Source organism: Callorhinchus milii, unplaced genomic scaffold (genome assembly GCF_018977255.1).
Source record: "Callorhinchus milii isolate IMCB2004 unplaced genomic scaffold, IMCB_Cmil_1.0 Scaffold12, whole genome shotgun sequence".
Taxonomy (NCBI): domain Eukaryota; kingdom Metazoa; phylum Chordata; class Chondrichthyes; order Chimaeriformes; family Callorhinchidae; genus Callorhinchus; species Callorhinchus milii.
Genome location: NW_024704753.1, coordinates 3918504 through 3940491, shown reverse-complemented (window position 1 = coordinate 3940491; position 21988 = coordinate 3918504). Strand labels below are relative to the sequence as shown.

The 21988-nt window shown below is 39.2% G+C and overlaps 1 protein-coding gene across 3 annotated transcripts in view; it reads right to left on the bottom strand.

The window, feature by feature from the left end:
• Positions 1-399: 399 nt before the first annotated feature.
• Positions 400-21988, bottom strand: part of rybpb (RING1 and YY1 binding protein b) — a 32081-nt gene continuing 10492 nt past the window's right edge. For all 3 annotated transcript variants that reach the window (XM_042339631.1, XM_042339632.1, XM_042339633.1), the window contains exons 3-5: positions 7955-8122; positions 6946-7041; positions 400-4485 (exon numbers count right to left, since the gene is read on the bottom strand). In XM_042339631.1, coding sequence (XP_042195565.1) covers positions 4233-4485; positions 6946-7041; positions 7955-8122 — 517 coding nt within the window. In that variant the 3' untranslated portion in view covers positions 400-4232. The remainder of the gene's footprint in view (positions 4486-6945; positions 7042-7954; positions 8123-21988) is intronic.

The window sequence follows — 21988 nt, the reverse complement described above, 5'->3', positions numbered from 1 at the left end:
AGAGAAAGGTGACAGTAAGTACGATCAAAATTGTCTTTAGACAGGACTTCAAGGTGGGGAGGGAGGGGGCAAGGCAGAAGGATTGAGGGAGAGAGTTCCATTTTCAGGATGAGCAGAAGTCATGTTTTTAGTTCATACAGTCTAGAGCAAAAGGGAGAGAAAAACCAAAACTGTGACAGTTTGCACTGCACATTCAAGTGGTATTGTGGACATGACAACATACTAACATAGCGGTGCTAACATACTCCTTTGAAGTCATGTCCACGTCTGATACTGCAGTAAACATGAGGAAATTAAACAGCTTGGACTAAATTATATTATCTCAGTGCTAATACGTTGTTTAATTAAATTGCATATATTGTATTTCTTTAAAAAAGATACTAAGATTTAAATAAATTTAACTATTTTATTTGTGAAAAACTACAAGCAGAATTCATAAATAGACATTTCTATTTGAAGCAGTTAAAGAGGAAATGATAAAGTGGCTTCTAATAACATACTCGTGCACATGCCAGTAACAGGAATATATTAACATCTTTTATTTTCTAGACAAAAAGCAGTGTTGATTATATAAAGTCCCCAAAACATTTAAGACCTGGAAATAATTTTACCAGCTCACAAAACCACCATTAACACATCAGCATGAAGATAAAGAAAACAAATCTAGCACGCTGTCAGCCCTATTGAATTTACAGAGCAAAAAACTTTAAAAGCATTATACAGGACGTCTTTCAGGGCAAATGAAAATATACCTTGTATAATACAACAGAAAAGATCACAAGATTATGTTATGCCACTTTTAAACAAGCATTCTATATGTGTCTCCAATGAACAAAGCTAAAGAAACATCAATGTAACCATCTTTACACAGTAAATAAAGGTTACAAGTCATACACAAGAACAGAACTGCTTGCGCATTAAAAAAACTGTTCAGCTCATTGTCATTCTCTAAATGTTGGCTCTAGAACCATTTCAAATTACTTACAAGCAATTTTTTTTTAATATTTCCAGCAAACATTAAATTTTTCAATAATTTAAGTTACAATAGTTTATAAAAGTAGACTGAAATATTTTTGGTAAGGCAGATGAAGTGCCACTATTCCCAATAATGAGTTTCCAGAAATAGAAATGTTTTGTACAAGTTGTATTAACTTTGAAAGTGGCTTATTATAACGACTAACAACACTTTACCAAATTCAACTTGCAGAATTGCTGTTCCTTTAAAGATTGTTTTTAAAAAAAAAGTCTGTGCACCAATTCAGTCTACAGAATACAACAATATTAAAATAGTGACTTGTTCCCAAGTCATCAACAACATGCCTATTTGGCCGTGTAGTTTGTTATTAAGGAGGCACTGCAGAAAAGCTGTCAGGTCCTAAGTCAAAACAATTCTAGGCTAAGCAGCACACAGGAAGCTGGTTATTACCCTAAAGGACAGCACCTAATCAATTGAAAATTGTTTCCCAATAGATAAAGGGTCCATTCACATTACATGAAAATTGCACTCCGCATACTTCTGCCCAAGAATTAGATGGATTTTAATTATCTTTGCCAATATGTGTTATTCCCACCATATTTGATTCTGCACAGTAAATGTGCAACATTTACACATCTGTGTAAGGGATTATATTTTTTCAAATAAAATTCATTAATACGTTTACCTTCCTCTCTTGGATTAAAATATTCAAAGCTAGGCACGTTAGGCAATAACATTCTACACAAAATTTTAATAAACATTATATTTGAAGCAATTTAAGTAGTAACACTGCACTTTGGGGGCGTTCGATCCCGAAAATATAACTTATGAAATAGAGTAAAAAAAGAATGCGGGAAATACAAGAGAGGAGAGAAAAGAGATTGTGAAATCTTGCATAGTGCATCTTTCTATAAATAAAAGGAAAATACAAGCACCATATGCACTTATGTAAGCTAACACAGGAAAATAATTGTTAATGGGGCTTCAATTTTATAATAGACAAACTTTCTCTTTACCTAGAAGATAATTAAAAATCCAAATGGAAACTCTTCCAGAAGTGGCAACACTGTCAAAGACAGAAGTTTTTTTTAAAAAAACTTCCAATACATTAAATATGATTTTAGCACACAAATGTTTTTACTGGATCCCAGGTCAAATAAGAGATTGTTATCACAGTTGTAAGTGGGTTATATGCATCGCCTTAACATAAAATAACTTCCAAAAAAGCTAATTTAAGAGTCGTCAGTGCCAGCTTATCTTGGCCCTGTAACTGAGTAGAACTGGGGACTTCATTAATGATGTGCAGGTCAAGTTCCAACAATTCTATTCCATACTTGACTACTTCTGGGAAACCGCACAACTCCCACATAATGAATATTAAATGTTCCTCTAAAAAAAAACAGAAATTCATTGCACAATGCCACGTGGTGTATTTTTACCAACTACAGGAGCTCAGTGGGAACTGCTGTACACCTGTCCGCTCTGAATCTGGGCTCTTTATGTCACTCAGACTTGTATTATTTACAAGACCTTATAAGGTACAGAAATGTATGACGTTTACTTTAACCACCTTGGAGGTGAATGTTTTCTTAGCAAGCTCAGGAAATACCAACCTTCCACACCTAGATGGAAGGCAGGCGGGGGCAAACACAGAGCACCAACAAATTTTATTAAAGGGGGAACAGTTTTTTTTAAAAAATCTAATTATAACAAAATTTATAAACAACACCAGCTGCCGACCCAACATCAGAAAGTGAAAGGCGGTACCCACAGGCCATCAAAATAATGGAAGATTGTATTCATGAGAGATCAGCTAATTTGAAAACTAGGAATCAGTTGATTATAGATTCAGAATGTCCAATTTCTCTACTTTTCAGTGTTCACCCAAAGAACAGCCTGGATTAATGAGGAACACCCAGGTAATGATTCGCTAAAGTACACAACGATAGAAGTTTTATAATTGCTTCTGCTGGAAAAAGGTTACTAATATGCTTATGAACTAAAGAGAGGTTAAGCATAACTTCTTGCATCCTGAATCAATGTTTCTTCTGGTTTGGTAGTTGAATTTGGCTTTACAATGCAACAATTATCAATAGGTAAAATACAACAAACAGTGCTAGCAAGTGCAAAGATGGATTATGGATATTACCTATAATGAACAATTCTTCCCTTTTAAAGTTGCAGTGGCCGATAATGAAGCATTTTCCGTATGCAAATATAAACCAAAGCAGCTTAAAAGTTGGTGGGTAGAAAAACATTTTCAACATGAAGACACCAAATTATTTTTCTTTCAGTAATGCTCAAGATTGTTTGTACAAATTTGCTTAGCCTATGTTCCCGTCAGTCAGAGACAGGAACCAAATAATGAGTAGCACGTCCTGTGCAACTTGTCGTTGGGACGTCCTCCCGATGTGAAAGGCGCTGTATATATGCAACTTGTTGTTGTACTTTATACAGTACTTTGATTTAAATGAAGTGGCTTGTCACAAAATCTACTTTTCCCACATGTACAGCTGCTTTTGCTTGCACTTAGCATAAATTATCGGATGGCCAATTATGAGGCACTGCAGCTTTAAGCGACATTAGACATTACTTTGTAAAGGGGAAGAGAACAGGTCAGTAATAATTACAATGTTTACAGGACACGGAATAAAGCAGTTTTCAAGTAAACGTAAAAAGGAACCCATATCTATTGCTTAATAGACATTGACCCAATCCAGCTATTGTTCAGTTACCTCAAGTGTACTGGTCTTCAGTGCTTTTTTTTTGCCACTGAAGAGTTAATAGTCCTGAGGACAAGTCAGCTTTCATTTCAATGGTTTGCAGAAATACTTCTCCTCTGCTGGAATGCACTGTCTTAGCCTTGTGTCTGTTGAATGCTGCATTTACTTCACAGTGTATTAAGCACCAGTGTTTCTATGTGTTGATTTCTAATAACCTTTTATTCTGTTTAACTTTTGATAGACAATTAACATTTCTAAGATTGCTAATAAACAGCAGAGTTGCTGGCAACAAAACCTACAAAAGGATATGTTGAAAAAGGTGGAGTTTGCAGACATAATAAATAAAAGTCAAATGTAACAAAATACATAATGTACATGGAAATTGTGCACAGCAGATTTGTAAAAAAGTAGATTCAGGAGCACATCCATTATAAATGATTGTTAGGAAAATATAAAACCAAGGGAATACATAAAAAATGTCAAAAGTATTTATTCATACTTTTCACATTGCATGTGCAGGTCTGGAGCCAAGCTCAGAATGATTCATCGTTAACTGCCGACATTTCACCTTTTGGTGTTGAGGAACGTGATGAGCCCTTGTCTGTGCTCTCTGATCCAGAGCTACTTTGGTTCTGTTGCTCAGAACCTGCGCTGGACGTAACCGTTGATGATGATGTGGAAGACGAACGTATTTTTTCTTTAAAGTCTGTTATAATTACTGTAACATTACCCACTGTCACTGCAAGTTGCTGTGCAGTACTTCTGTCCACATTTTTCAGTTTAGGCCTGCGATTAAAAACACCAAAGAAATGCGTAAGACAGGAGCGGTCATTCAGCCCTTATAACAGAGAACATTTCAACATTAATTCAGCTTCGCAGAATCCTCGGAGAGGAATACAAATCTTGGTGAAACCATCACAAAAAAATTTACGTAGACTGTACGGCGCAGAAAGAGGCCATTCAGCCCATGCAAACACTTGATCGAAGCTATGCATTTACTTAGAAATGTGGAGATGTTTTCCAAGAGAAGTTTTTTTTTAACTCCAGATACCAAACATGTTCGTAATTCCAATATTTACCTCGTTCAAATATCCATTAAGGAAACAATAACATTCTTTTCCTCACGAGCTATTATGGAAAAGCTGCAATTCAATATTTAATACTAATTGTTATCTCCCAAATTTTAAAGTTTGCACTGTAGAGAGTCAGAGTTAATCCTATAAGCAAATTTTCTCGCCCTTTAGATCTTTACCACTGTTTACACATCACTAAGCCTTTTATAGACGATTGATTTGGACAAGGACCAGCAACATATAGCTTAATATGCTAGCTTTATTTACAAAGTTACTAAATAACACGTTTAAGTTTCAATGCTAAATTTCAGTACACATTCAAAAGGTTGAGTTAGCCAATGATATGATAAACTCGGTCCTTTCAAATGATAATGGTTGAATACAATTCTTTGTCCTTTTCAGAATCTTCCTTTCTTTGTAAAAGGCAATGCAACTTGAGTCTCTTTGATTTGATAAAGCGAATTACGAATCCCTGAGTTTGCCATTGTTCTGTTAGCTTAGATACTATGACCTAGACTTTCGAACTCTATTGTGTTGACGTCAAATTATCACGGCGCCAAAGGTCATTTGTTTCTAACGTAACTAGTTTACACAGAGAATATTGGCATTCCACTCATTCCAATTTCTGACAATAAAAACAAAATACAATGCACTATTTAAGATAGTAATATTTCTTGTCGAAAATAGATTGCTATTGACATCTACACTAAAATGCACTTCTGATTGAGACATCTAAATGGGTATGTGTTTGTATCAGAACAGAAAAACAGCTTTTGAAGTGTATAAACTGGTTCCTTCAAGCCACAGATCCTATCAGTTCCCCTTTTGATTTTATCTTTAACAGAGGCTGTGAATTTAGATGTTCACAAAACGTTTTGTGATGCACACACTTCAGGGGTGCTACAACTGCAGTCAAATCTCATTACAAGAAACCTTTGGTTACAATAGATACTCTCTCTGCACCCTATTTAAGATTAATATTGTTAGTACAGCTGTAGAGATGGAACTTTGACAAAGTAACCTCTAACCGCGTTCTTGTTTGATCAACAAATTAAAGCATTAAAGCACTAAAATCACTGAATTGTAAACAAGAAACAAAGTGTTGAAGGGGGGCATCTTTCATTATAAAAGTTGCAATGTACAAATCACAACCCAAAAATTTAAAGCCATTCAAGATATTGTGATGGAGGGAGAAGGAGGTGGGGGAGGGGAGAGGAATGTTAATAAAAAGGGCTCAGCATGTTTGCCTCAAATCCATAGTAGGTGTCTAGTACTTTGCAGCTCCAGCATATGCAAAATATTGAGGTTTGATGAATTTAGTTCACCACAAAACCACAACCACGAAAATCAGATGAGTAAGTGGATGACAAGTTATCATATTTTACATAGAATTCAATTATCCAGCCATGAAACAACAAGGAAAAAAAGCTGCATTTATATAGCGCCTTTCATATGGGGAGGACATCGCAAGGCACTGGACAGTAAAGGGTTTGCACCTGAGCTGGGGGTTGGAGTCAAGAGGGGTGGAAGGCAAGAGAGGTGGAAAGATGACCAAAGGCACGGCATGGTCAAAGAGGAAGGTCTTGAGACAGGCCTTGAAAGAAGGGAGGGTGCGAAGAGGAGGAGCTCCGGGATTGATGGTGAAGGGGGACATGGCCCAGTGCCCATCAGGCCAAGAGGTTGGTAACATTTCAGTTAGTCACAGATGTAGGGAGGAGCAATACCTTGGAGAGCTTTAAAAGTGGGGATGAGGATCCTGAATCTTTGAGGGATGGGGAATCAGAGGAGCTGGGGAAAGACAGGGTTGATAGGCCCAAGGAGTTTAGTGTATGAGAGGACACAGGATTCAGAGCTCTGAATAATCTGCAGCTTGTGGAGGGAAGACCTGGAAGTATGATAAATTAAAGTATGATAAAGTATAAACACTGGACTCCAAAGAAGTCTAAGTCCCTCAAATATCATTCAAATTTCACGTAGAAACTAAATATACTATAACCTAACCTGAGGAGATAGGGAGTATCAATAAGTAAATAAATATTAAGGGACCACACAAAGTATAGCTGCAAGTGAACATAGTGTGTTGCATTGTACACAAACTCCAGTTTCTTTTCAAATTTTATAGTACCTCAGCTGCGAAGGGCTGATGCATTCTAAAGCTTTAAGGATAATATACCTTGAAGTGTGCAAACTGTCCGTTTTTGTTGCCGCTTTTCCAGACTGTATACTGTTGATTTCACTAGGAGGTCCCTTTTCAAGCTCCAATTTCGGTCTGAAAAATAAAGCCCACTCTGTTGAATTCCACCAAATACAGAATACCCACACTCGTTGACCACAGAAATACTACTGCGGACTGATAAGCAAACAACATTATGTGTGACTTAAACAACAATACCGATTTTCCAAAACATTTGGCGGTTTTATAAATTTGAAATCTTCACATTAAATGAGAATTTAGAGCAAGCAAAGCTGCATAATAAAAAAAAGCAAAGAAAAATGTTGAAGTGAATCCAAGTTCTCCATAAAGGCTCATATGGTATGAAAGATGTTGGAGTTACAACTTAATTTTGTTAACAATTTATTTTTAAACCTCCAATCCAGAGTTTTAGAAAAATCCCAGTGAAATTTGGTGCAGAGGGATGGAAACCAAATGCAGGCTGCCAGTATTTTCATAATAAAAGGAAAAGGGCAATTGAAAGCATGCCGTAATGCAAATTGGGAAAAATTCAAACCACACTGTCTCAACACAATTGTATCTAAACATGTATGAGCACAGCACAGAGTGATTTGATTGCTAATTTCCTGTCACTCTACAGAGCTACCCATGCCAACTATCCACAAGTAAGCATCAGACTACAATGCACAAGTGAGAAGCAGAGCTGCAAGATACTAACAGCAAGAGAAAGGCATAGTGAGAAGCAGTTAGAGAACCTGAAAGAGAAGGTCTGTCACGGTGTGGAACTATAGTGATGGTATAACTCCGTAGGAAACACTTAGTTCACATTACAACCAATGTGTTTTGTATGATGACCAATTATCCACACTGTCTTTGCATCAGTGTGGATAATAAGGTCCTTACTGTAGTTTCTATACAGAATACTTCATTTTAACATTTTCAGATGAATCATTTTTTTCCTCAATTTCCTTTTTTGCTCTCCAAATGCCTTTGAAAGAATTGCACTTACTTTATCTTTTTGTTACTGTTCTTTTTGCTTGGATTTGGGCTAACTTCTTTTTCTTTGTCAGGCTTGTCTTTTTCAGCTTTTTCTTTCTTCTCTTTTTTTGGAGGTGGAGGTGTCGCATATTGCTGAGCAACTTGTTGTGCAACCAGCTGAGAATTTATTCTTGGTTTTCTGCATTTAAAAAAGGACTTAAGTTAAATTTTATTGAATCTTAACATAATTTGCACCGCACGCATGGACTCACGCACCTGCCATAATACCCCTCCCTTTTACAGGGCAAGGTTATGCAGTAATTCAAGATGAGAGAATTTAATATGGTAAATCCATCCAATAGTTCTTCCACATATCTGGTATCACTGTTCTGTTAAAGCTATGCACTCACTTTCTCATCATACACATCAAACGTGTGCTCAGGCAAAGGCTTATTACCTGCCCAAGAACAGTACAATAGATGCAAAACACTTACCATGGCTCAAAGATCAATATCAGTCTCGTTTATGAACAATGCAAATATATCTAATAGACTACAAATAAACAGTACACATATCTGACACAAGAATACCCAATAAACATTCTAGTAATTTCTGCAAAAGATGACAATACATAGAAATATAAATTAGCATCATTCACAAGGTAAGAGACACCCAAGAAAGTTTTCTTAGATGATCTTCCCACTGAAGTTGAAATTACATGAGATCTTTTGATTCAGTTTCTTTAATTGCTTCATGAAAGGATGGCAGCGGAAGTAGAGAAACATTGGGATGAAAATGCAATCAATATTCACAACAGCAAATTGTAAATGGAAACTGTACCCGATATACACCATGCCAACAACATGGGAATGCCACCTGAATATAAATTGTGTTGAAGTCCTCCTTGACCTTCTGCTGCGTTCGACACTGTTGAACGCTTTATCCTCATCCACGTCCTCACCTCTCACCTTAACATTCACAGTGATGTCCTTGAATGGTTCAGATCATACCTCTCCCACCGCCTCCACTTCATCTCCACAAACGGTTTCTCCTCTAGACCCCGCATCGTCTCGTGCAGCGTTCCTCAGGGTTCTGACCTTTGTCCCCTCCTCTTCAATATCTATATGCTCCCCTCTTGGTGACATCATCCGCAGACATGGGGTCAACTTCCACAGGTATGCGGATGACACCCAACTGCACCTGTCTATCACCTGGATGAGAGCAAACTTTCTTCAGTTGAACATCAACAAGACCAAAGCCCTCCTGATTGGCTCTCGTAAGCGCCTTCACACCTCAGGGGCTGACAGCATCACCATCCATGGATGCACACTCCACCTTACTAAACCAGTCCGGACCCTTGGCGCCTTGTTTGACCCTCAACTATACTTTCTACTCCACATCCGTGCCATAGCCCGCTCTGACTCCCCCCACCTCCGCAACCTCGCCTGGCTCTGCCACTGTCTCAAACCAGAGGCCACCGAAATTCTCATACACGCATTCATTATATAGAGACTTGACTATGCAAACCCTTTGCTTGGGACGTCCTCCCGACGTGAAAGGCGCTCAATAAATGGAATCTTGTTGTTGTTGTTGTTGTCACCTCCCCAACTCCTCCCTCCACAGACTGCAGATCATCCACAACTCTGCAGCCCATGTCCTCTCCCACACCAGGCTCCGTGACCCTATCTCCCTCATCCTCGTCCGACTCCACTGGCTTCCCATCACACAGAGGATACAGTTCAAGATCCTGGTCCTCACTAGCTTTGGTCTGCTTCATGTCCCCCACCATTAGCGAGCGGGCCTTCTGCTACTCTGCCCGCACTCTCTGGAACTCCATCCCGCAGTCCCTCCACCTCACCCCCTCCCTTGCCTCCTTCAAGACCCATCTCAAGATTTTCCCCTTCAACCTTATTTTCGATCACCCTCCCCAATCACGACCCCCAGCTCGGGTCCCAAACACTGACCATCCAGCGCCTTGGGAAGTCCTCCCAAAGTGAAAAGCGCTATACAAATGTACTGTTGTTGTAGTGGTGCTCGTGTGGGTCAATTTGATTCTCATCCAGTTACTGACAGGTAATTATTTGCAAGTTTTAGACCACCAAGGGCATGTGAACATAAAAATTCAATCTAAACTGTTCCAAGCAGCACCTCGTCAAAAAGAAAGGGATTCTAACAAGCCTCAATACTGTTTGAAATCCAGGTCTCAATGCTACGTGGATTATATTGATTGGCATCTTTCAAAAGTGTCTGACTAACAGCTTTAATCTCATTACTAATGACCTTTAATAAGATAATCTGTAAAGAACAGAGTATAAAATTAGCACCGTGTCGTTCACTCCTCTTAATCTAATTATGCAGAGTGTACTCCGCATCCCTGCAGCTATGCTAGAAATCAACGGTGCATAAAGCGCAAAAAAAGTGACCAAAAAAATTAACCACCTCCTGATGTGAGTTTACAAAGGAATTCAATCTAATGTCTGGACCAACCACTACAAAGATGACAACAGCTGCTACAGTACTTAGCTTTCTTTAGAGCACAAGCATTTGCACTAACATTAGTCAATTTTATTTAACTAATCTGCTACACTTGTTACCAGGAGTAAAGATTTAGAGATTAATCCACACAATTTTACAAAAACACTCTCAAAGAGGCTGACAGATTCAAAAAAAGTTTACCAGGTACCAATCAAGAATTAAAAAGAAAACTTTTTTTTAAAAAAGACAAAAAGTTTCACACAACAAAACAACCTTGTCAAGAATTCTGCTAAAAGAACCGGCTTGATCTACAATTCTGCTGAAAGAATAAACTATACATCTGAAACAGGTTGTGGCTTCTTGTGCTGAGAATGCTGTATTACAGATCACAAAATATCTGTTGATGTCATTTCCTGATTTGGAAATAACCTCCTGTCATGCAATACTATACAATATAAGTCATTGAGATTTAAATAAGAAGTCTCTAGTATCAAGTGAACTTTTAACTGCTGGTTACTGAAAACTCTTCACAATATAATGGACGTACATTCAACAACTTGCCACTTTGGTAAAGGGTTCTAAAATAACATGCTATTTGTCTTCCTCTTTGCTGCTCACTTTCCAGGCAGCAGACTGATAAAATGCCATCACTATAAAGTCTAGTAAATATCTGTATGTAAAATTACTGAAAATATCAGTGTGAACCTGAATGAGCCATACCTCATCCATTGCAGACAGAGGCATTAACATCATGTATTGAACCGCAGGTCCATACATCTGACAAAGATCCTGGTCAGTCACAAATCACCATAAATAGTGACAAAATTGCAGCCCAAACTGCATCCATTAAACTGAACCACGGCAGAAATAGGAATCAGATATGTTTTATACAATTCCACACAAGTTCTACAAAGAAAAAATGTGTTCATGTATACAAGTATGTTCCTTCTAAGTAGTTAGACTCAAAAAATCTTTCCACACTACTCAAGCAGTAGTCTCCCACCCAATGCATTGGACATGCATTATAGATCATGAATTACTTCTTTAATTGGTTAATTTGCAACCAAAGAAAAAAATCAAACCAAAACTATAATTTAAACATATTTGATGCACTTTTTGCAATGGTTAAAACCATGCGGTTTTGGTTTGCATACACTTGCACACGTGGGTAAATTAGCACCGCAGCACCAAAACAAGGTCTGCCCTCATTCATGTATTTTCTGTATGGGTCACTGGACAGCAATCAGGAATGTGAATCGGTGACAATATTTTCAGTATACAGCCTAGGGACACTGAGGCCAAATGTAGTGACCTACTTGTTCCGTGGTTGAGATCAGTAAACTCCGTACAGTCCCGAGATCAAAGCTGAAACTTTCCTGATCTGTAGGCATTGGCGAGCCCAGAGCTATAAATTGCAACACAAAATCAAAATCCCTTGATGGTTTCAAATTGTAGGGCTGCAACATTTCCATTTTCCTTCCATACTTTTTGTAATTTCTCCATTATATCCCTACAGGCTTATCACTTTGAAAAGTGCTTTGGAAACTCAATTTTGTCTGGAGTATCACAAACTTTCAGTGTTGGAATGTCTGCCCTGGCAGCACGATTGCACAAAATATTCCTTTGAATGAGCCTGCAATGCTCGCAGCAGCAATAACTGTCTGGTAAGTTCAAACATTAACATCTTGATCCTGCTTTATAATAAAAATTCTTGCATGCAGTCCTGTAGTGTAGTGGTTAGAGCACTTGCCTCGCAAGCGAGAGAACCTGGGTTTGATTCCCGGGCAGGGCGAAACGTTAGGCAAGTTTCCTTACTCCACACGCCTATCAGTAAGTAGGAACCCGGTTGTTAGTCGATTGGCGGATCGCTTTTCCGGGGGTAATAGTCACTTTAAAATAAATAATAATAATTTGGTCACTCAATCCACGACTGCTTGTGGCAGACTGCTGTGCGTAATTGGCTGACACGTTTCGTCCACAAAATATATAGTATATTCTGTAAAGCACTTTGATTTGTCTCGAAGATGTGATAAAGCGCTGTATCGATTGCAAGGATTATTATTTGACATAAGAGCCTCTGACATTTGGAGGACTGCTCAAAGTGCTTCACAGAATTTATTTCAAAGTGTAGTGACTGTGCATTTTTGTAGGTTCATTCTCAGATGTAAGAGTAAGTACACTGCAATCACATCAGGTTCACAGGTGTGTTGGAGCAGCAGCCAGTGGAACACGCATTTAACTAAAAGCAAAGGTTGTAGAGGCAAGAAAAAGTGTTTTTCTAGCTTGAAACATGTCACTGTGTCACTAACCAAATACGTTAGTAACCCACGGAACTTGGTGTCACATATTTTTAAAATACCAAAGTGTGTTCTCCTAATAACATAACATCCAGAAGGCACGTATAATTCCAGGAAAAAGTGCTTTAATAGTTGTTATTTACATAGCCCATCATTCCAAGTTTCATTTGATCAGCTTACTGCCAACAACATCCAATCAATCAAGTGGATTATAGTGGTTTCTTGTATGGTTTGCAGAATGAGAATGTTAGATTTATGTTTCAAAGGCAAAGCTTAACCATTCTCCTTAGCATCTGTGGTAACGGAACAATTTCACTCGTACTAAAGATGACCATCCATACCTCTCACAGGGGGAATTTATTTTGGTTGGCTTGAAGCAAATGGGAATTAACAACAACAACCACCAGATTACATTTGTATAGCGCCTTTCATGTCGGGAGGACGTCCCAAGGTGCTGGACAGTGTACAGCATTTCAGACCCGAGCTGGTGTCAGAGGGGGAGAAGGGAGGGGAAGGGATGTGACCGATGTGGCATGGTCGAAGAGGAGGGTTTTGAGGTGGGATGTGAAGGAGGTTAAGGAGGGGGTGAGGCAGAGTGATTGGGGGATGGAATTCCAGAGATTGGGGGCAGAGTGGCTGAAGGCTCTCCCGCCAATGGTGGGGCGGGTGGGTCGGGGGACATGGAGCCATCCGGAGCCGGCTGAGTGGAGGGAGCAGGCATGTTAGTAGGGGGTGAGGAGGTCACAGAGGTAGGGTGGAGCGAGGCCATGGAGGGCTTTGTAGGTGAGGACCAGGATCTTGAATCGGATCCTCTGAAGGAATTAAGACATCTAGCTGCAAATGAAAGTGAGAACACAAGGGAATTTTTGTCTTTAAGAATTACACAGAGTATGTACTGGGGTAAAACAGTCGCTAAAAATAAACATAGTCTTGTCTAGATCTTCTCAATACCAGGGTGTCCTCGCAGGCAGAAAGAGGTTGACACAAATTGGAAATGTATGGTATGCTCAAATTCATATATTTTATATGCATTTGTTACCATTTGGGTGAAATTCTGTCCTGTATATTTGGAGTTGACTGCTGGGGGAAGGAAGAGAAAGAATTAAGACATTGAAGCTTCAGCCTGCTTGAGAACCAGTCCTTTGAAGCAGCACTCAGGCAATCAATAAGCCAAATGGAACAGAAGCTAAAAAGATTTTTATCTCTTAACTAGGTACCATGCCGTTCAGACGGTTTATAGTAAAGTAGAAGGAGCAAGTGCTACTACCATTGTTGCTGCTTTTTTGTGTTTCCTGTAGCAATGATCATGCACTTGATTTTTATAAACATGCTTGAAAAGTTTCATGATATCAATGCAGGTCTTTGAACACAAGTGCAGGTTCATTCGATCCAAGAACTGCTGTTATGCAACATTATATTACACCGTATAAAATGTTATTTTCAGTGAAGAATCTCATGTGGGAGTGAACTTGCTGAATACATGCCTCTTCCAAAAGAAAGCTTAATATAATTTGGAAACAGTTTTAGGTCCACATCTCAGCTCATTAGTTTTGAGCAAAAATAGGTACAACATCCACTAATGGATCCAACAACCATTCGACATAAAAGTCCTGAAGCAAAATCTACAGTCCACCCACTTGCATTAACTCAATATCAATGGGAATCGTGATTACTGAAAATGTCATATGTTAAAGCATATGTTAAAGACTTATTCTCTATTATCTTGCAATATTGTAGATGTGAAACAGGCAACCTGTTCGTTGACTTCTGTCAAGATTGCTGTGTAATCAGCTGAATAGTTTGTAAACAAAACTCAAATATAACTGTGTGTTACTTCTGCTGACACTGAACAGGTTTGTTTGCATCGTTAGTTTTCCCACCCCCACCCTGGTGGGATGAGTGTTCTCTGCAGGCAGAGCAAAGCAATACATTGTTACTTCAGCTTGTAAAGCTAAAAACGTTTAAAATGCAACTACCAAATGCAAGACACAAACATGTTAAACTGTAGGCTGCCACAAGCATTTGATTTGTCGTACTGACAACAGGTCATCACACTTAACAGAAATCATTCCACAGCACATCTTATTTTCTGACACTTAAAATGAAACGGGTGGCAATCAATCATTCTCAGCTCTTGGGAATTATATTTTCTGACAGACATACTGGCACTTCTAAATAACTTCTGTAACAAATTGTGCCATGACAGTTTTTGATCATTAGGCCACATTGGCTAGGCTGGAGAACTTTGTACAGATCTAGATACCTTATTACAGAATATATATCAGAGCAATGAAAATGGTGTAGTATAGATTCACATATACGATTCCCGGTATGAGTGGTTACAGTCAAAAGTCAATCCAATGGAACAGAGAAGGTTACAGTCAAAAGAATAATCTCTTCGATACCTGGTGTTATCTATCATACAACTCTTATAGAACAAACAATATAAACAGAATAAAGGCAGATGTTTGATTGTGAACTGCAAGCTAAGTGTATGGCTACTTTGCACTTTCAAAACCAATCTACAGAATTTATATCAACTATGCACCCAATTCACTATCAATGGATCAATACAAAAAGGTTCTCTCACTACACTTACCTCTCCGACCTACTAACCCCTTATCAACCTGTCCGCTCCCTCTGCTCAGCAGGCTCTGGCCTGCTCTATGTCTCCTGCCCTTCGCCTTGCTCCATGTCCCCTGCTCCATTCCACATCCCCTTTGCTTCGTCCCCCCCCCCTTCCTCAAGGCATGCCTCAAGACCCTCCTCTTTGACCGTGCCTTTGGCCACCCTCTTACCCTCCACCCACCGAGGTCAGGGCGTCCTCCTGACATGAAAGGCGCTTTACAAATGTAATTTTGCAATGTATTGTATACACTTATTCCAAACACGATATCTGAATTAACCTAACCTGCAAAAGAAGACACTTGTATCAGCTGACAGAAACACCTGATTTAAAGAAGTCTTTCGCAAAGGGGGAAAGAAAGCCACTACTCAAGAGTGAGGCTGGCAATTCAATAGTGACTGGCACATAAAGTGAAATCTGGCAGCTGTTAGCACAAAAACCCTGGGGCTAGAGTATAAACAGTTTCTGTGATACTCAACCTTTGAAGTTTGCAATCTGTTGCTTGGCATGATGCTAGAACATCCAAGCAGATGGGGCATTTCTAGCTGTTAAGAGCTTTCTGCAAACACCTTTTACAAGGAACAACAAGTTATAGGGAATGGAAAAAGGTACATTGATTCTAAACCCTTAATTTTACTAACTGCCCAATTTAGGGGGATCATGGTATTTTTTTTGCAGATGCATTTGGGACATTCCTAGATGCTTACCTGCTTATCAACACACCAGTTCAGACTTTTACAATGAGTGAGCTTACCATCAAAACTGGTTTGATCAATGAATCAGTTTTGAAAACACTTGCCCAAGCCAACACAACATCAAAAGCTACTCTGAGTACATTAACGGGTACTCCAAATCGAAAAAGTATTTCCTCCATGGAGATTCTAACCATAAATAAGCAGATTCATGGAAAACAAGTAGAAGCAAATGCTTTCTTCCCTCCTTTAAGATTCAGTGCAAGTACCAGTAACCACTGATAAGCAGTACAACTGATAAAAGCCTGGAGGAACAAGGGATCAGACCATATCAAAACAAAAACAGAATAATTTCAGGCGTGGGCACTAAATATGATGCAGGTAGCTAAATATAATGCTACGAACACTAACAATAAACTAGCGCCCTAGTTACAAACATACACCATGGTAGACGCCACACACAGATTTATAATATGCAAGACTTGGATTTTTTGCAAAGCTTATGTGTTGCCAACGATCATGTAAAAAACAGAGAAAATACTAAAGAGTGAATACTGGGTTGCACACAACCAACATCTTGAGCAAGAAACATAGTAAAGAACAAAATGTGTAGACTTCATCGAGGAAGATTGTAAAATGTGAAGCTAGGGTACTATTCTGTGACGTTTCCAACTCAGGTTTCCTGCAATTAATAGAACATCTGGCATTACCACTTGCAGAACAAAAAAACGAAAGCCCTGTTAACCACAGATTCACAATAAACTCAGAATCTGCTGTTTTCACTTTCAAAACAAGAAGTCAAGCCAAAAGTTCCCCCCAATCTCATATCACAGGTGATTATTGATTTATACTTAAAACATTCAAGATATTTTAGGTTCAGGGCATTCTTTTAGTAAACCTTTAATCACACCAGATACTGACAGTGAAATAAAAAAACTCTAAAAGATAATTCTAGAAAAACTACAGTGAAGAAACATTTTTGCGTACACATAAAACAGTTAGAGCAGCTACCAATAGGAAAAAAAATGTCAAGGTTACTGTTCAGAGAAAATTTACATAAAAACAAAGGAAATATTTGAATCAAAAAAGCAGCAAAAGAACAAATTTTAACTGAAAAGGGTGGTTTCTCACAGAATTTTCTGGATGCTATTAGTTCCTAATTTCCCTTCAATGTAAATGATACCCAACCTTTATTTTACCCTATCACCCCCATCCTTGCCCAACTCCACTGGCTTCCCATCATACAGAGCATACAGTTCAAGATCCTGGTCCTCACGTTCAAAGCCCTCCATGGTCTTTCTCCCCCCTACCTCTGCTTCCTCCTAACCCCCTACCATCCTGCTCGCTCCTTCCGCTTAGCAGGCTCCAGCCTGCTTCCTGTCCCCCGCCTTGCTCACCCCACTATTGGTGGGCGGGACTTTCGCCATTCTGCCCCCACTCTCTTGAACTCAATTCCACAGTCCCTCTGCCTCGCCTCCTCCCTTGCCACCTTCAAGACCAATCTCAAGACCCTCCCCTTCGACCGTGCTTCTGATCGCCCTGCTTCCCCCCCTCCCCTCCACCCTCCCCGACCCCAACCCCCAGCTCGGGTCCGCAACTCTATCTGTCCAGCGCCTTGGGACGTCCTCCCGACGTGAAAGGCGCTTTACAAATGTAATTTTGTTGTTGCTGTTAAAAGGCACAGGCAGGTAACATCAGCATAATCTACATTGAATTAATTTGTTGATTAATAGAGATTTAAAAGATGTGAAAAAATAGTCTACCCTATGAACCTAGGCATTCACAATTCACTCAACGGTTGAGGAAGTGTATGTGTGGGGGAAAGGGGTAAATATCCTACACCAAATGGAAGAGAGTGATTAAAAACAAAACAATGGTCGATTCTTATATGGGAAGTCCACCATTGACATTGCCAAGTTCTTATAGCTTCTGAACAACATCCTGGGTAGGAAAGACACAATCAATATAATTTCACATGGAGCTGCCAACAACGTATCTGTTAGTTGATGTCAAATGAGTGGCACCCTGTTGAGTGTGCAAACATTAAGTGGCAGGTCTCTGCAGGGAAAGAAAATAAATACTTCAAATATTAAAAAGCCAGATTTAAAAAAAATCTTGCTTAATATTCAAGAATTCACCTATATACCTCTTCCAACTAATTAGTGTCAAGCAATTGTTCCCCATTAAGGAATACCTGTCGTACACTTCACCCAAAATGAATTCTGATGTAATCACCCATCTATTACTCAAATTTTATGAATACAAGGCATGTTTCTACAGGGAATTAGCAACTAGAATTTGACATACCATTGTAAAGCAAAAATATATTGCATTTCTCCAACCACACCTATCACTGAAAATGGTAGTGCATACTGTTTGGCAAAGCCACCAGTGCATATAGACAGCTCCACTTATGAAAATGGCAAGTAAATATGAACTACTGGGGTAACCAATTTGTCTTGTGAATGATTTCCCTTTGTTGTATCTATTCTGCAGCAAAATAGCACAAGAATTTGCTAGGCGAAAGAAGACCAAGGTCCATTTGTTTCGCCTTCCATTATCCTGGCAGTCACTTGACATGTAGTGTCCCAAATGATATACTGTATCCTGAGATATTATTTTCTAGCAAAAATCTATCAAATTTGTTCTTGAAACAAACACTTTCTGCTTCCAGTTTCCCTGGGGAGCCTGTTCCATAAGTTTACTACTTGCTGACTGAAGTAATGTTTCGGCAGATTTGCTCTGCATTTAAACCTCTTCAATTGCAAGAGCACACATTACTACTCCAGTTTGCACCTATTAAGATCCTCTGAGAAACTGTTCCACACAAATGCAAGCGACCCATAATATAGCAATTATATTAGAATCCCTTCATGCCCTTGCACCTCCCTACCTATCCGATTTGCTTACCCTCCACCACCAGCTACGGCCTTCTGTTCATCCCTCACCCCCTACTCTCCACCATTGGCAGCCATGCTTTCAGCCACTACGCTCTAAAACTCTGGAACTCCCGCCTTCAATCCCAGCGCCTTTCCCCCTCCCTCCCCACTTTCAAATCCTGCCTAAAGATCTCCTTTTTGATCGTGCTTACAGTCACCTCCCTCTCTCCCTGGCTCAGGGTCAGACTTCACCACTGTCAAGCACTCTGGGACGCTACCCCGCGTGAAGGGCACTATATAAATGCAAGTTGTTATTATTGTTGTACAACTGACAGCTCGACCGCCTGGCAACATGTAGCGCAGGTGCTGGGAGCAGTACACAGCACACCCAGAGAATGAAAGCAATAGGTATAGTCGTGTCCCTGGGTTGAAGGATTAACTGGGATCCCTGAATGTGGTTCCCTAAGACTTAAAATTGTAATTAAATGAGCAAATTTGGCCAAGACATCAGCCAAACTGTGCCACACAATCTTTAACAATGACATGAACTGTCAATCTGAACTTCAGTAATAACATCTTATTCGCAGGATGAATGGCAACTCCAGCACTGAGCATTCCCTCAACGTTTGACTTTTGCCACCAAGTGTCAACCTAGATTAGGAAGTGGAGTGGTGTGGTGAGACTTGAAGTCAAGTGAGACTTCTGACCCAGAGCAAAAAGTCACCAACTAAGCCAAACTGACACTTAAAGCCCTAAAGTGTCAAAATCAGAATCCAAGGTGCAGTAACAGAAAGATTTATCACACAAATCACCAAACCACATTCATGTAGGTACACAAGGTAGGTAGGTTATGGCTCAATGACAGATTTTAAACCTGGGAAGATGTGCAAAACCAGCACAGCATACAAAGATCATCATCTCAGACAAGAGTTACGTATATGGGTTAGTGGAACACTGCACCAAAATGGAAGAGAATAGCAAAATGATACACACTGAGGGAAAACAGCAATAAGATGAGGATTTATGATTGCTTCTCTTATCACTTCTTTAACTGTATAATCTTTGCAACTTTTCTTAATTATAAATAATTAAATAAATAATAAATTGATCACTTCAATCCACGACTGTTTGTGGGACACTGCTGCACGCAATTGGCTGCCGCATTTCGTCCACAAATATACAATCAATTCACTTTACAGTATATTCTGTGAAGCGCTTTGAGATGTCTAGAAGATGTGAAAAGCTCTATATCAAATGCAAGGATTATTATTATTATTAAGCATGTGGTTTATTAGTTTTAAAGGGCACCTATTAAGATCCACTGAACCGGTTACATTTGTGCTTCTTAACGTCTCACGTAAGGGAAACCAAAGTTTTTCTGCAGAAAATATTGTTTCAAATGTCCTAGAACACAAGAACACAAACCTTTTAGAGGGATGCACTATCTAGTCGGAAGAAGCGCAGGATCTCATTTCATTCTTTTAAAAAAATGTCATATACATATAGCTAGTTAATGGTTCGGGGTAGCAAATCAAACATTTATTCTCAGTCAAAATTCTGGTGGAGTAAATGTATAAAAGCGCAATTTAAGCGCATGATTATATTTTTAACACTTCTAACTTAAATTAGTAGTATCAGCATAAACACACTTAGAAAGCCCTTTACGATCTGAATGCAAGTACAGTGCTTATTGGAGTTTGCTTAAAATATAATGACTTTATTGTGAGAATGATGAGGGGGACAAGATGGCCATGGCTCCCAATTACTATTCAATGAGTCCTTGTAGAAAGCACATTGCTGAGAACAATCAAGCTTGGTTGTTATTTCCTCCCACAGTTAAATATCACATGTATGCTCACTGCCTATTGTGATATTAATAATAATCCTTGCATTTGATATAGGGCCTTATCACATCTTCGAGACGTCTCAGTGAATCACAGAAAGTGAATTGACTATATAGTGTGTGAACGAAATCCACAAAATGATGTACAATGGATAATATAAGTAGATTGGAGCATAGCTTTCAGAAAAGGAGGGGTAAATAGAAAATGAATTGGGGGTGGGGGTTGGGAGGCATTAATGGGGGAGAAAATATACAGTGCCATTCTCTGTTCCAAGTACAACTGAGATTTATGCCCAGTGTTTTAGCTCAACAATTTCAGAGGAACCAACTTTTGCCTGGCTGTCAATTCTTACTTTAAATCAATTTATAGTGCACCATTCTGGAGTTGTCACTAGTCCCATTAAGTGCATCTGTGTTAACATGCTTCAGGCAAAAATCAGATCACCTGATATGGTTTGTGCACCAAAGACTCTGCCTGTCACTAATCTGTCCTGACATTTCCATTTCCAGTGTAGGCTGAGCCAATACACATCGAGTCTGTTTCATAATGCTGAAGGCAGAGCTTTGGCACATCGTTCATTGAAACTGTCCAATAATCTACAAGCATTATCATAAATATCATCCTTTGCATTTGAAATTGTTGTCAAGTTGTCTCAAAGTGCTTCACAGGATCTTACTGTGAGACATAGCAAATGTGTTTTTATGGGCAAATATAGCAGTGAATTTGCTTGCAGCAATGAAGTGAATAACCAATTTTATTTGGTGTATTGTTGGCCAGGACACTGGTAGCATGTTTTTGAACAGTGTCTTAGGATCTTCAACATCCACCTAAACAAGCAGCGGGACCTCAGTTTAACTTCACATACGAAGGTCAGCACCTCTAACAATGCATTAGAGTTTCAGCCTGGACTGAGACTTCAAAGTCCTTAATATGGAGCTTGAATCCATAACCTTGACGTAGAGGCGAGAGTGCGACCAACTAAGCCAAGTTGACAATTGGGTTTCTCCATAAAGGCAAACTTCCTCAATTAGTGTGAAACAGACTCTGCACCTCTGTGGATAAAATGAGACCAATAAAGGTTTGAGAAAGTGACAAACAAAGGTAAAATGTGAAACAATATGAACATACCAAAAGATCAGTGGCAGAAAAGAAATTTGATGGGAACAAGTAAAGAGCAAAGAAGAAATAGAAGCACTAAAAATTCTGCAATGATTTTCAAAACGCACACATTACATTGTTTAGCAGCATCACC